This window comes from Artemia sp. Qi Xiang Cuo, chromosome 9 (genome assembly GCF_049724085.1).
Source record: "Artemia sp. Qi Xiang Cuo chromosome 9, ASM4972408v1, whole genome shotgun sequence".
In the NCBI taxonomy this organism is placed as follows: Eukaryota; Metazoa; Arthropoda; class Branchiopoda; order Anostraca; family Artemiidae; genus Artemia; species Artemia sp. Qi Xiang Cuo.
Window position 1 is genome coordinate 46,464,966 of NC_142802.1, and position 15,152 is coordinate 46,480,117.

The window sequence follows — 15,152 nt, forward strand, 5'->3', positions numbered from 1 at the left end:
GTAATTAACTACATTTTAAAAGTATTTCTCACATCACTGGTAGTAAAGATGTTTAAAGTAGAATAGCCAAGGTTCAGAATGTTTTTTCACATTTAAAAAGCCTTGGAAGAATAGGAAGATAGGTCTGCAAACCAAGATTATTGGAAGCTACAGTGATGGCACTGCTCAAATATAGCTCTGAAGCATGAACTCTGAAAAGCAGATGAATATTTGCTAGATGTTTTCAGAGAAATTGCCTATGGATTGTTCTGGGTACCTGGCTGACTAACCATATTTCAAGCAGTAAGATGTATAAAAAGTTTGGTTCAATCCTGCTTGAATTAGAATAAAGTTGCCATCAAGCCATGGCTAGTTGGAGATAAAGCCAAGACAGATAGTCTGAGTGAGAGGCAAAGCTGGCATAAGCCTTTTTCAGGACTGTATAAAAATGGCATCATTTTCAATTGTTGATAGATAGTCTATAATCCATTCTAGGGCAGAACTAAGATAGTCATAGAACTATGGGATACTCAATATTTTTGGGTTGACTCATGATGGACAATGTCCATGGGACATTGTCCATGTATGTGAAACAGGGGACTGAATTTGCTTGGACTCACAGGTGGACAAGTAATTTAAGCCTAATAGGCTTGCCTGCTTAGAGTCTCAGGCAGACCACCATATTTTAGGATTGACACACGACTGTCAAGTCCCATGGACTTGCAGGTGAATGGGAGACATATAGTTTTCAATGTGTTTTGGTAAACAGCAGGAGTAGCTATGACTCTCTTATTGGATAAATACTTGTGTGTTAGCTTTTGGAGAAACACTCCTGCTTAGAGTCTCAGGCAAGTTGACCAAGTCTTAGAATTGACATATGACTGTTAAGTTGCACAGAATAATGAGAAATAGGTTGAGGAGATGGCTAGGGCATGTTCTGCAGATGAAGGATGACAGATTGCCAAATATTGTCCTTTTTGGTCAACTGTCTATGGCTAAATAGAAAGCAGGTTGTCCGTGGTTGTGGTGGAAGGATGTCATAAAGAAAGATTTCAGGGAAATGAGAACTTCCTGGGAGGGAGGCTTTGAATAGATTGGGATGGAGGAAGAGTGTATGTAGTTGTATTAGCCCTGGGTAGCTTGGTGCTGAGGGGGTTTGTTAGTAGTTTTAGTAGTTTGGTTTAATGAAGCTCTACTTTCTTTGAAAAAAATCTTTGTGGAAAAAGCTTTTTGAATTCATATTATGAAAAGATGGTCAATCAATATTTGTCTCTATTCAAAGTTGTAACAGGATGGGGATCTAAATAGCTTCAGCACTTGTGTAGCTTTGTCAAAATCCTTGGGGGGGGGGGGCAAATTTGGAGCCAATTTTCCCAAACAAGTGAAAATGACAGTAAAACTAAAAAAATAAGTCATTTGGTACCATAAAGATAATATTTAGTACTATAAAGGTGCTTTATAGTACTATAAAAGTACTGGGAGGTGGCAAACCAAGGTCTTGGAGGGGCAGTTGGCCCCCCTCCTGCCCCATAGCAAACCACGCCCCTGAGCTTCAGACCTAAAGAAGACAAAAAATATGCAGATTTTCCATGTATTTGAATAAAACTCAACCTCCCCATCCATCCAATATTCTATTGTAAAATTTGTTGTAAAATAATGTCTAGAATATAAATAGCAATCCTAAATCTTAAAGAAAAACTTTTCAAAGATAAGTGAAGTGCCACTTATAGACAAAATATGAGCAGAAATAAAGTCATATATGAATTCAAACTCAAAACAAACACAAATCCCTATCAATTAATACATCAGACTCAAAACGAATAGAAACTACAATAAAACTTAAAACAAACAGAGTGGCAGGGTATTATTTGCACTTAACTGATTTTCTTTTTTTTTTTATTATTTGGAGCAGTGTGTTTTTATTTGCCATAACATCAACCACAACAAAACAAAAAATTATGTCTCAACACTTACAAATAAGTATAGTGCTACCTGTCCCCCTCTTCAAATTTCTTAATGGCTTGAATGTCATTTGCATTTCATTGAAAAGATATGGGTTTTGAGCTGTGTGTTTTTCATTTCTCAAAACATCAACAATAACAACAAAAGAAAGAAAATCACCATAATAGCAAAGACTGCTGAAAAGAGATAATCAAGGCAGACAAATTGTTTAATATGTAATGACATTCATTCAATGAAATCTCAGTAATTTCGGATTTATTAACATTATAAAAGAGGAAATGTTTAAGATATATTTTGTTTTCAGTAAAGTGGAAATGATGCTGTGGCTTTTAGAAGACTTGGGGGTGTTAGCTCTACTCCTCTTTGTGGAAATTTGCAGAGTTATTTCTGTTTTTTTTTTGGATGGGTGCTTCCCTCTTCATCTTTTTATTTGAAGACTTCCTAACTAGCCAAACACATTGTTAAAAGATAAATAACTCTCTTTATAATCACACTTCATAAGTAGCCTATGTATTTTTTCACATGTTTTTTTTTAGGTTTGTATGGGAGAGGGGGATCACAAACCTTTTTGTTGGAGAGTTCATCCTTTATTGCCTGGCTGTAGATTTGTATTAGCCCAGGGGTCTATTAAAGGTGGTCTTATTTTAATGGACATGTTGCTTTTAAAGTACTAAATTTGACATTATATCCTAGGACCCTTCAGTGAGACAAGCCACATCTACAAATGTCAGACCTCAAGATGGCCTGGAAAATTACAGTCCTTTTGAAAATCAATCAAACATGGTATGTTTGCTTATTTTTTTTTTTTTTTAACTGGTTAACATAGTTGTGAATATCTTCTTTAAAAAATATATTATTCACACATTGAGTAGCCTAGTTCTGAATGACAGTACTTGGTTTGTAACAAAGTAATTGCGGTAAAAGTGTCTGTTTGGAGTGCATCTTCTTTTTGCACCTGAAAAATTATATAATTAGCCTACTTTACACTCAAAACAAAGGATGGGGAAAAATGAATTTTCTTTCAATGTAACTGAAAAGTGACTGGGAATTGCTTAGGGTTTTCAAAATTCTTGTCACCAACAAGATTCCATTGGCAATATTCTTGTTAAGATTGTCCTGAGGCAAAAGTTGTCAAGCAGGAGAAATTTACTGCTTTTTCTTAATTATGAAGCTAAATTAAAATTTTTGAATTGCTTTGCATCATCATCATTTTTTTTCAACTTTGCTTGGGAGTTTGCTTTTCTTTGGAAACTTGTCTATCCCAAGAAAGTTTTTTTTATTATTAAAATATGAATACAGTTTGTCTGCTGAGAGTGGTTTTGCTGAATCTGCTTTTATAAAATTTGGAGAAAAATGAGTTTGAAAATTTTGACATTTGTATCTCAGAATCGGCTGTAGCTAGAGTGCTGACGTCTTACAGCAATGTCAATTAGACCATTCGAAAGGAAATTTTTCTTTACATAAGATAGCGTTTCCGGATCTGTTTCTCCGAAATTCCAAGAAAAACAAGTTTGAAAATTGTGACATTTGTATTTTAGAATCAGGTGTAAATAGAATGCTGACGTATTACAGCAATGTCAATTAGACCATTTCAAAGAGATTTTTTTATGCAACATAGCGTTTGTAACTCAGTATCGACAAAAACTGTTATTTCCAGCAAAATCACTCTCAGCTGACTAGTTCTCTTCAACTACCAATATGAAGAAGTAAGATTCCTTGCAATCAAACCATGGCAAAACCTCTGAATATTTCTGATGGTTGACATACTGGATCTTTGTTTTTAGAAGCTTTTGAAATTTTCCTCTGAGGTAATAAAAAATTCTAAGCATTGCTGGCAGATTTGTCTAAGGGGAGTCAAACATAAAACAAACAGGAGGGGTCACCTCCCATCCCACATCCCTGCTCTACACTGAAGTTTCAAAACTACTGGTCAAATGTTATATTCAGTATAGCATAAATTGAACTCTTGAGCTAAATGTATATATGCACTAACAGTTGTGGATATGCTATTGAGGGGATACAGGGATTTATCAATTCAAATTTAAACCCGCCATTTCAATTCATATAATTCAACTATTGGTTACTATAATTTTTCTCTTGCAATTACAATTCGATTACACCGGTTTTTTAATTCAGTTTTAAATGTATTTTCATTAAGAACAAAAGGCTAAAGATCCTTCAGCGTCATTGATGGCGCATAGGATGTCAAATTGATTTTTCAGTTGCTATGTCTTTTTTTTGCAGGGACAAGTAACAAGTCTGTTGCTCAACCTTGCAGCAGCTGGAACCAAACCCAGGGTCCTTTATTGCCAAGTAGAGAATCAATTCACTGTTCAAGCCCTGAAAAACTAGGACTTTACTGAAAAAATAAAACAGTACACGGTGGTTTTACAATAGACATATAAAGGACTTCAGGAAGATTCTTATAGTTTGATTTGAATTCATTTCAATTACTATGACTTGTAATTGTATTTTCTAGACACACCTGAAGCAAAGGTTTCTGGATAGTCTTAGGACTATTCACCAGCCTCCAAGATTTGTATCAAAACTTTCCATCCTGTATACAGAAACAACTGGATTTCTTTAGTTTACAATTTTTTTTAATAAGTTCTCAATTTTAAATAATACTAACAAACCTTCCCATATTCTAAATTTCACATTACTGGCTATTGGCAGTTACCTACTGCTGATATAAATTGCTTTCTAGATCATTCTGTCATTTATATGTCATATTTCATGACTTTTTGATTATGACAATAATTTTTTTTTGCTTGAGTTTCAAAGAATTTAAATTGTTTGCCAAAAGTTTTTTTTTTTTTAATCCCACCTCCTCGGTGAAATAATAATATTTTTAGCATAATTTCAAAACTTTAATGTCACCTAAATTATTTAAAAACGACATTTATTTTTTAAATTGGGTATTCAAACAATATTGATGAAAACACGGTCTGCTACTATGACTATTTAACATGATCAAAATTTGTAATAGGGATTATTAGCCTTCATTATCATTTTCTGTATTTTTATCCTATATTTTCATTTTTTTTCCTTTTCCTTTTTTCCATTTTTTTCCCTTTTTCTATTTTACCCCTCATCTTCATTTTTATCCTATTAAAAAATAAATTCAACAAAATTAAAAACTTCAGCCAACTACAACCACCGAAAAACGTCTCTTCCTCTATTTTCTCCTTCTTTATATCTCTGAAATTTATAAAACTAAATTAGTCAAATATAACATTTTCATCATCCTAACTATAGACTCCCTTTTTCAAAAAAGAAAAAAAAATAATTTCCCTTTTTACCCACTAAAAATGCATTAAGGCAATCAAATACAACAGGTTACTCTCCGGGGCATATTACAGCACAAATAAAAACAAAATACAACGCACTCCCCGCTTGTAGGATGCCCCCCCCCTCCTTAGGTGAATTCTTTGGCGGTGGCTTCAATTACATTCCAAACTTTATATTACCCCTTCAAGCTTCCATCAAAAAAAAAAAAAAATAATCAATTTGAACCATTCTTCTCTAACAAAAACTTCAACAAACAATAAAACATATACTTAAACAACACAATACTTATTTAGGAAGAAGGGTTCAAAAATTCTAACAAATTACCCATAAACTTTAAATTTCCAAATAAAATTAATACTTTAATTGATTGCCTTAAAACGAAATCCTCATGAAAACCATACTTTAAAATCATCAAAGACCATAAAATTTCCCTTTCAACCGAATCATATGCTTTCTCATTATCCACACTTAAGAAATAAGCAAGTTTCCGCACTTCATTTTTATTTCGGGTCATCTCATCTCTCCTATATAATACATCTCTTAGAATGCTCAAAATATGCTGTACTTTTCTCCCTTTTATCCCCCCAAATTGATAGCTTCCTAGTATATGTGGCATTATTTTTCCTAGTCTTTGTTAGCACTAGGGATGCAATCTTGTAGTTGCAGTAAAGCAAGGAGAGGGGTCTCCAGTTGCGTAGATCAGATCGTTCCCCCTTTTTGTGTACAAGGGATATTACTGCCTCCTCTTCCGGGTACCCCTCAGTGATAAAAGCGTTAACGACTTTTTCGTGAAAATTCCCCATTTCTTCCCATAGTTCCAAATAAAACTCGTAGCTCAGCCCGTCTATACCAGGGGGACTTTTTCTTTTTAGCTTTCCTTAAAACTAGTTCAATTTCTTCTTTCGAGACAGGGCTCCTTAAATTTTCGTTTTCCTCCTCGCTTACCATACGGTTCGTTAAGTATCCATTAAAATAATTCCGGCCCTCTTGACTTTGCGTCTCCTTTCTTTTAAACAACCCCCTTGAACCACTCTGTCACTGCTTCACCCACTTCTTTTTGCTCTTCTACTACTTTTCCATCTTCTCTTTTTACTTTCCTCATGCTATTTTCTTCTCTTTTTCTTCTTGCTTTAACTACGGAAGCTAGGTTTACCTGGTCCGATGCAAACATTTCTGCCATTTGATTCCGAGTTTTCCATCTCTCATACTCTCGGTACTCAAGATCTTTTATTGCTCTCTTAATTTGCTCATATTCGAGCCATACGGACTCCCTCTTCTACTTCTTTCTTTAAGTCGTTTAACACTCTATATAAGTACCTTTTACTTGCGTTTCTTTGGCGTTCCGACTCTTTTTCTTTATCGCGCCGGAAGACTCCTATTCTTATTTTAAAATTCAACCAAAATTGCACTAGGTGACTCGATTCTTGGTAACTGGCCAGAAGCCTTTTTACTTCTTTTTTTTATTTCTTCTTTATCATTTTCCTGGAGGGAACTAATATCCATTCACCAAAAAGGTCGCTTCATGGGTAGCGAAATATATTCCATATCCTCTAGCTTTATATCTACCAGCAGTGCATAGTGGTCGGAGAAAGGCACGGCAATATTTTCTATACTTTTTATTTTTTCCATTCCATCTTTACACCCTGAATAGACCCTGTCGATCCTCGTGCTGCTCCTTTTTTCTATTCTCGTGAAACTCCTCTCCATTCCCATTTCTTCCCACGCATCTACCAGTTTCCATGTTTTTACCATTTCTTTTAATTTGATGCTAATCTTCCTTATAATATTTTTCCGGCTCGAACTCAAAATGTCTAGTTCTTCTAAAACACAGTTAAAGTCGCCCAATAGCAATAGCGGGACAGTTCTTAAATATCGTGGAAGAGTGTTTTGTATTACCAACTGTCTCTCTCTTGCTTTATTTGTGCCTGAAGGCAAATACACATTTACAAAAACCACTCCTTTCCAGCAAATGCTGCTCACTTCACCATTCTCTTGAAAACGCAGTGTTCCTCTAATATCCTTAAATCTTTCGTTCACTATGTATGCTGTGTCAGGTCGGAGTCCTCCAGCAATGTAGTGGAATTCCTGTGTTTCAATATTTCTTATCTTTACTGTATCTGATTCTTGGAGACACAGTATATCAATTCTCTGCTTTACAATAAATTCTAAAACTAAACTCTGTCGTTTTTCCTGTTTATCCCGTTAACGTTCAGCGTCGCAAATCTCATCTATTTTCGTCCGGGTTTCTTCTGCCTCTTTGGCAGCGCACTTCTTTCGGTCTTATTTTCGCTCTTTCTTTCACTTGTAGTTGACGATAAAGATAGGCTACTTAACGTTCGTTTTGGGGATTAGGTTGATTTTGCCTCTGGCTCCTTAAATCCTCTCAGACTACTAAGGGGGGTGATTCCCTTAGGCTCTGTCATTTCCTTTTCTTTCACAATAGCTACTTCCCGCTCTTTTTTTCGGGTTTCATCTTGTGCTTTCGAGTTTCCTGTGTCTTTTCCGTTTCTGATGACCCTGTCGCCCCCAGTACCAGGCTCTCCGCCTCCATGGGACTCAAACTTGTCCGCTGTTCATCTAGAGACCTTGAAAATTTTTGTGGGCCTGTAAACCAGACAATAGTTTCTGCCGTTTGCACTAAAATCGAACTTAATCGTTTTCCTTGCCATTTCCTTTTTTTCCCTTTTTTCCAGAAGTTATTAATATCGTCCTCAGCGACATACTCTTGAGAAACTTACAAGTTTATGTTTTATTTTCTACGGGCTACTTAAGGATCTTTGTGCTCCAGCAACATCGTGTTTTTTTTGTGTGGCTCTTGGGGTTTTCAGTATGATCCTAGTTTTTTTTTTAATTCTACAAAATATAAAGAAATATCGTGAGTCAGTTTACATGACCTAGTTTTATAGTTGTCTTGTATTTTCGGCAAAGTAATATTTTTTTTTTTACAATTTTAATTTTGCTCTTAGGATTAATAAAAAAAAAATTAATCTGTGCTATTTTTTTTTTTTTTTTTTTTTTTTTTTTTGAAGTGCACACAATAAACCTAATAAAATATCTTTGTCTAGCTTAGGTGACACAAAAAATAGGTAAATGTGAGTTTTCGCTAAAATAGGGTATTAAGTATAGATGTTGCTTCCTATCTCTATTAGAGACTTTTCTTCAAAGCATGTGAAACTCTTTCATTTACCTGGGAATTTTACTAAGGGTCTCAATAGTCTTTCACTAGCCATAATATTGATAATTTTTAGTGCACAATTACGACCCTCTGGAAAACAAGCTTGGTTTTCAGTAAAGTGCTAATTTTTGGAATTATACAAATACTGGGAAATATCACGAGTCAGTTTATTTGGGTAAGCTTTGTAGATATATCTTGCATAATCTGCAAGTGAGTTATTCTACTGAATCAGATTCCTTTTGTCCAAATTTTATGTTTACAACCAAAGTGAAGTTTCGCTTTAGATACTAAATTTTAACAAATTGCTGGGGAAAAAATAAACATGTACACAAGATAAAGAGTTTGGTATTAAACCAGATCAGTTTTTGAAATTTTTACACTACCCTAAATTCAGTACCCCAACTCAGTTGAAACTAAAAAAACAACGGTTTGTGCATTCATGTGCTAAATTCAAATTAGGGAAAGAGTAAAACTGCATACAAACTAAAGATTTCGATATTAAAATAGATTAATTTTTACAAAACGCCAAATCGGTTGAAATTAAAATACGGTCACGTGCTCGGTTGAAGTTCCAGTTCTAAATTTGAATTCGGGCATTAGCCGAAATATTGAACTGCAGTATTAGTGTTATGAAAATATCGATTTTTTTTTAGTGCACGAATGAAGCCAGTGGTCACGGCTTTGTTTTTGTCTATTTTTCTTAGCTTTTAGCAACAAATCTTACATACTCCTGTTAACAATTTGGCCTTGTTTTTAACTGCTAGTATTTAGTCATAATCATTAAATGAACTTTGGGAACCTACATATCAAAAGGAATTTTCATGGAGGTGTTCATTATGACGTTGAATCCTCTATGCAACCATTAAGTCTTTTAAAATCTTATAGATAGGGACCTTGGCCCATATTTGTGGTCCTTAAGTGACTCCCAAGATTATGCCTTTGACTGTTGGTAATTTCTTACGTTTATTGTTTCATCCATAGAACCGAACTTCAGTGCAGCCTCCTCCTAATGCTGTGGCTACTCCTAGTGGATTCACAACAGTTCCTATAGATACTCCTGTGCAAACCAAACCCTCACAAGTTTCGACTGATGAATTCCAAGTAAGCTTATATTCCTTGTTTGTAAAATTTTACTATATATTTTGAATATTTAAGAAAAATACTTATGAATTAATGAAGAAATTTATTTTTAGGCTAATGTTTACATGTTTAAACTTGTGCTTGTTATCGGGTCTTATTACTCCATTTGCAACCAACCTGTCAAGACATACAATATAGGGTTCATTCCTAGTTAAATAGATTCTAATTATTATTGTTTATACTACTACTACTACTAACAACTCACCGCAGCACCAAGCCACCTGAGGCCAACATAGCTACGCACGCTCCTCCTCCATCCCAGTCTATTCAAAGCCTCCCTTTTTACACCCTCCCATGAAGTTCTGATTTCCTTGAAATCTTTCTTTATGAAGTCCTTGCGCCCCAAACGAGGACGACCTACTTTCCGTTTACCCCTAGACGGTTGGTCAAAAAGAACAATCTTCGGCAATCTGTCATCCTTCATCCGCACAGCGTGCCCTAGCCATCTCAACCTTTCTTTCATTATAGCCCTAGAGAGCGGTATTGAACCAGATTTTTCGTATAGCCTATTGTTTGAAATATGGTCAGTCAGCCGGGTACCCAGAACAATCCTTAAGCAATTTCTCTGAAAAACATCTAGAAAATCTTCATCCACTTTTCGTAGCGCCAATGCTTCATAACCATATTTTACTACTGTCATCACTGTAGATTCCAATTTTAGAATCTTGGTTAGCAGACTTATCTTCCTATTCTTCCTCACTTTTTTTAACTGTGAAAAAACACCCTGAGCCTTGGCTATTCTACTTTTAACAACTTCACTGCTCCCACCATCTTAACTAATAATACTACCAAGGTAAATGAAGCTGCCCACTTCATCAATCTTTTCATTACCCAACGTCACCTTTTCATCTTCACTTATTCCTAGCTTTAGTGACTTAGTCATCTTAACATTATTTTTCAAACCTATTCTAGCACCCTGAACTCGCAAAACCTCTAAAATTTCATTATACTGTCATGGTTAATGTAAACCCTTTATGCCAATTTTGGTATTTTTTAGTTTGTTGTGTAATAAAAATGTGTAGGATTCAGTTGACCTTCTCACCCTATTTGATTTGTGAATAGAAAAGCTATAGCCTCACTTAGAAATGATCCAAAAATTTTAACCAAGCAAGACGTATCTTAAGTGGAGTTGGTAGACTGCTGAAATGGAATTTTCACTTACTGAAATGCTGTTTATCTTGAAATATGCTTTCCAGGACTAGGAGGGAACTCGAAGAATTGATTAGCTCAGTTCTTCAATAGAAAAGTTGTGCGTCAGCTAGTAACGTACTGATAATAACACAAAAAGTATCTTTTTTCATTATATACGACCGACGGAGTGAGAATTAATGAATGAGATTTTGCTAGTTCCGATATTCAGCTAGTGATAATTTGAGTCAATCAGAATATTCCTAGGAAATTTCAGCCAATCAAAAAATCCTCTGAAAAATCCGATTTGCTCTAATTAGTGCTAGCTAAATGTCGGTATTATTAAAACCTCATTTTGAACCAGAAACAGCTGTTTATTGACACCATGGCAGTATCTAAACAGGTTGTGTTTTATTTCGCAACTTTGACATTCTTTAGCCAACAATATCTGGATTGAAACCCGATTGGGTTACCTATGTCGGTTGGCCATACCAGTGGACATTTTTCTGATCATACGTTTTAACTAACAGCAACTGTAGAAAGCAGTCAAGCAAACTATTCTTCAATATAGATGCCTAAAACTTCGGCTTGAGTATAATATACCAAAGCCCCATTCGATAAACCACCTAATACCTTGCCAAATTAGTAGTTTATGTATTACTTTGGTACAGCAAAGAAAAATTCAAAATATATGCATAATACGTGCAAAATTCATACCAAAAATGAAAACGTAAATTTAATAATGATGCAAGTTTAAAGGGATAATATTTTGTGGAAGTTGTTTTTTCTTCATTGGGCATGTCTAAATTATAAAATCTGTGCCTAACTTGTTTTCATGTCTATTTTGAAAATTACATTTGCAACGAATTTCCAGAAGTATTTCGTTTCTTTCTTTTTTAGTATTCTTAATAGATTTTTTAACCTTTTTTTTGTTTTCTGCCGACAGGAGTTTAAAGTAAGCTTTTTGAAAAGAATGATTTTCTGTTCTCCTTTCATGCTGTTTTTATGTGCATATGAAATCATCGAATTGTTTTCATGCCATTACGTCAAGCATTTATGTAGCTTTATATCTATGAATCGTGATAAGCGTTCATTATTTTGTTTAAATATGAAGGGAATAGCTAAAGATTAAGTATTACTTGACTTTAAGTAAATATTACGCAATTTCCTTATTTGAATACTTGATATAATGAAACGAGAAATAAGGAGGGAACCTAACAAATGTTTCGAGTTTTGTATATTTGTGTATATTGCAGTAAGATGCAAAAATCAGTAACCTAATCAAATAGCCTACGGTACCTGATTTTTTATTTCAAACTCGGGTCTATGACAAAATTACTAAACTCTACGACTCAATTTATCAACTTTCTAAAATAATATTGACTTGATCAAATCTTTAAAGTGTAAAAGATTATCAAATACATTTATCGGCGCACTTAGGGAGAGGACGGGCATACCTGCTATTTAAGCACACACTTGCAAAATTGGGTGTTGAAGAGCGTATGATTAGAAAGTGACTCTAGTTAATACCGACTTTGTTTATCGTTTACACATGGCCCTGCAGTTGTGGTAACGAAGTGTAAGTAAGAGGGACCCATGCCAATTGTAATTGAAACACGAAAAACGGATGTTTGGAAACAATATATGTATCAAAATGATGGTCTTTTCAAATTTGTAAAATTAGTAAATTGAAATGTAACCATTTAAAGATGTTAGCTTACGTAAATTTACATAATGTTAGAGAAAAGAGGTGGGCACCCTTGAAAGTGATTGGATCTTTCTAAAAATTAATCAAAACACTTTTTACACAAAATAAGTTTTTCAAAAAAAAAGTAAAGAACTCCATTAAGCCAAAAATAAAAACAATAAAATCAAGTAATCCACCAAGCATACAACTACTACAAATCAGTATCAATAAATAAATGAAACCCAAAACAAACAAATTAAAATAAAGTCAAACTCAAAACGAGCAGAAATTAATCTCAGTAGGGTTCTAAACCCCATGCTTTCTAAAAGCCAGAATATAATTTGTACTTTACTGAAAAAAATTCAAATGAATTTACTGAAAAAATGTGCATTTTTAGTTTAATATACATAATACGGAAATTTATTCCTTAAAATCTTAATTAATTTTTTATTTCTTAAAGTTATAAAAGTGAAAACATTTAATCGAATTTTTTTCTGTAAAATACAAATTATATTCTGGCTTTTAGAAAACATAGGGTTTAGAACCCTACTCATATTAATTTCTGCTCGTTTTGAGTTTGAATTATTTTAATTTCTGTTTGTTTTGGGTTTCATTTATTTATTGATACTGATTTGTGGTAGTTGTGTGTTTGGTAGATTATTTGATTCTATATTTTTTCATTTTTGGTTTAATGGAGTTCTTTACTTTTTTTTGAAAAACTTAATTTCCAATCATTTTCAATTAAATGAGCCCCTTTTAAAGTTGCTACGACAACGCTATCTATAAGAACCTTATATGGCCCCAGGGCATAACTTTCAACTACGTTGAACAAAATGGCTATCTCAAAACTTTGATTGAATGTGTTTTTGGGAAATGATGGGCATGAGAGGGGGGTTGGTTGCTCTCCATACAGTTTCGAGTATTAAAAAGGGCACTGTCCTTTCTTTTTCCAATTAAATGAGCCCTTTTTGAAGTTTCTACGACAAAACTTTCTATAAAAAACCTTATAACTTACAAAACCAAGGGCATAACTTATAACCCTTGCCCTGAGGGGTGGGGGGGGGAGTTGTCATCCTCCAAGACCTAATTTCCAGAACTTTCAACTACGTTGAACAAAATGGCTATCTAAAAATTTTGATTGGATATGTTTAGGGAAATAATGGGCGTGAGAGGGGGGTTAGTTACCCTCCAATCACTTTCGACCATCAAAAAGGGCACTAGCCCTCTCAATTTACAATTAAATGAGCCCCCTTTGAAGTTTATACGACAACGCTATCTATAAGAATCTTATATGCCCCCAGGGTATAACTTACAACCTTTGCCCTGGGGGCTCTAGGGGGGTTGTCATCCTCATATACATAATTTCCAGAACTTTCAACTACGTTAAACAAAATGGCTATCTCAAAACTTTGATTGAAAGTATTTTGGGAAATGGTGGGCGTTAGAGGGGGGTTTGTTGCTCTCCATTCAGTTTCGACTACTAAAAAGGGCACTGCCCCTTTCAATTTCCAATCAAATGGACCCTTTTTGAAGTTTCCACGACAAAACTTTCTATAAAAACCTTATATGTCCCCAGAGTATAACTTCCAACCCTTACTCTGAGAGCTGTGGGGGGGGGGGGTTGTCATCTTTAAAGACCGAATTTCCAGAACTTTCAACTATGTTGAACAAAATGACTATCTCAAAACTTTGATTGAATGTGTTTGGGAAAATGGGCGTGAGAGGGGGGTTAGTTGCCCTCCAATCACTTTCGACAATTAAAAAGGGCACTAGCCATTTCAATTTCCAATCGAATGAGCCGTTTTTGAAGTTTCTACGACAACACTTTCTATAAGAACCTTATATGCCCCCGGGCATAACTTACAACCCTTGCCCTGAGGGCTGTGGGGGGGGTGTCATCCTCAAAGACCTAATTTCCAGGACTTTCAACTACGTTTAACAAAATTTCTATCACAAAATTTTGATTGGATGCGTTTGGGGAAAAGGTGGCGTGAGAGGGGGGTTAGTTGCCCTCTAATCACTTTCGACTATTAAAAAGGATACTAACTCTTTGAATTTCCAATCGAATGAGCCCTTGTTGAAGTTTCTACGACAAAGCTTTCTATAAAAACCTTATATGCCCCCAGGGTATAACTTACAACCCGTGCCCTGAGGGCTGGAGGAGGGGGGGGGTTCCTGCTCAAAAACATAATTTCTCTGTAGAAATCAACTGCACTGAACAATATGGCTATCTCCAAATTTTGATTGGGATAAGTTTAGAGAAATGGTGGGCGTGGAAGGGGTGTTAGTTGCCTTCCAATCATATTCGACTAGTAAAAAAGGCACTAGCCCTTCCAATTTCCAATCGAATGAGCTCTTTTCGAATTTTCTACGAAAACTCCTTTGATACGAAGTGCCTTAGTCTGAAAAAAAAAAATAATACATTGTGCCAACATCATTCTTTACTTAGGCAGCGCTACTGTACTGCCTATGATTGTGCATTTAAGTCCTGGATGGCCAAGACTCTAAAGAGAATTTTCAAGCTCCTAACTGTAAGAAGGCCAAATATCATATTTTTCGTGTCATGGGTGTGTTTTTTTATATTTTATTATTGTTTTTCATCAGGGATGATTGAATCGAAACAGTTGTCATTGAATTTCGGAACGGGTCTCATTCAAATCGAAATCACGTTTTTTTTTACTGTTCTTTTTTAAGAGTTCAAATTAATCAGATGGTAATTAGACCCTCTTCCGTCATACTTTTTACCACCGGGGCCCGCACAGTGGCTTGTCAAATTTTCAAAGTAACTAT

At 34.9% G+C, this 15,152-nt stretch overlaps 1 protein-coding gene across 2 annotated transcripts in view; it reads left to right on the top strand.

The window, feature by feature from the left end:
* The window catches only part of Scamp (secretory carrier membrane protein), a 79,970-nt gene that overhangs the window by 10,418 nt on the left and 54,400 nt on the right, over positions 1-15,152 (top strand). For both annotated transcript variants that reach the window (XM_089094630.1, XM_089094629.1), the window contains exons 2-3: positions 2,635-2,724; positions 9,389-9,508. In XM_089094630.1, the coding sequence (XP_088950756.1) occupies positions 2,635-2,724; positions 9,389-9,508 (210 nt within the window). The remainder of the gene's footprint in view (positions 1-2,634; positions 2,725-9,388; positions 9,509-15,152) is intronic.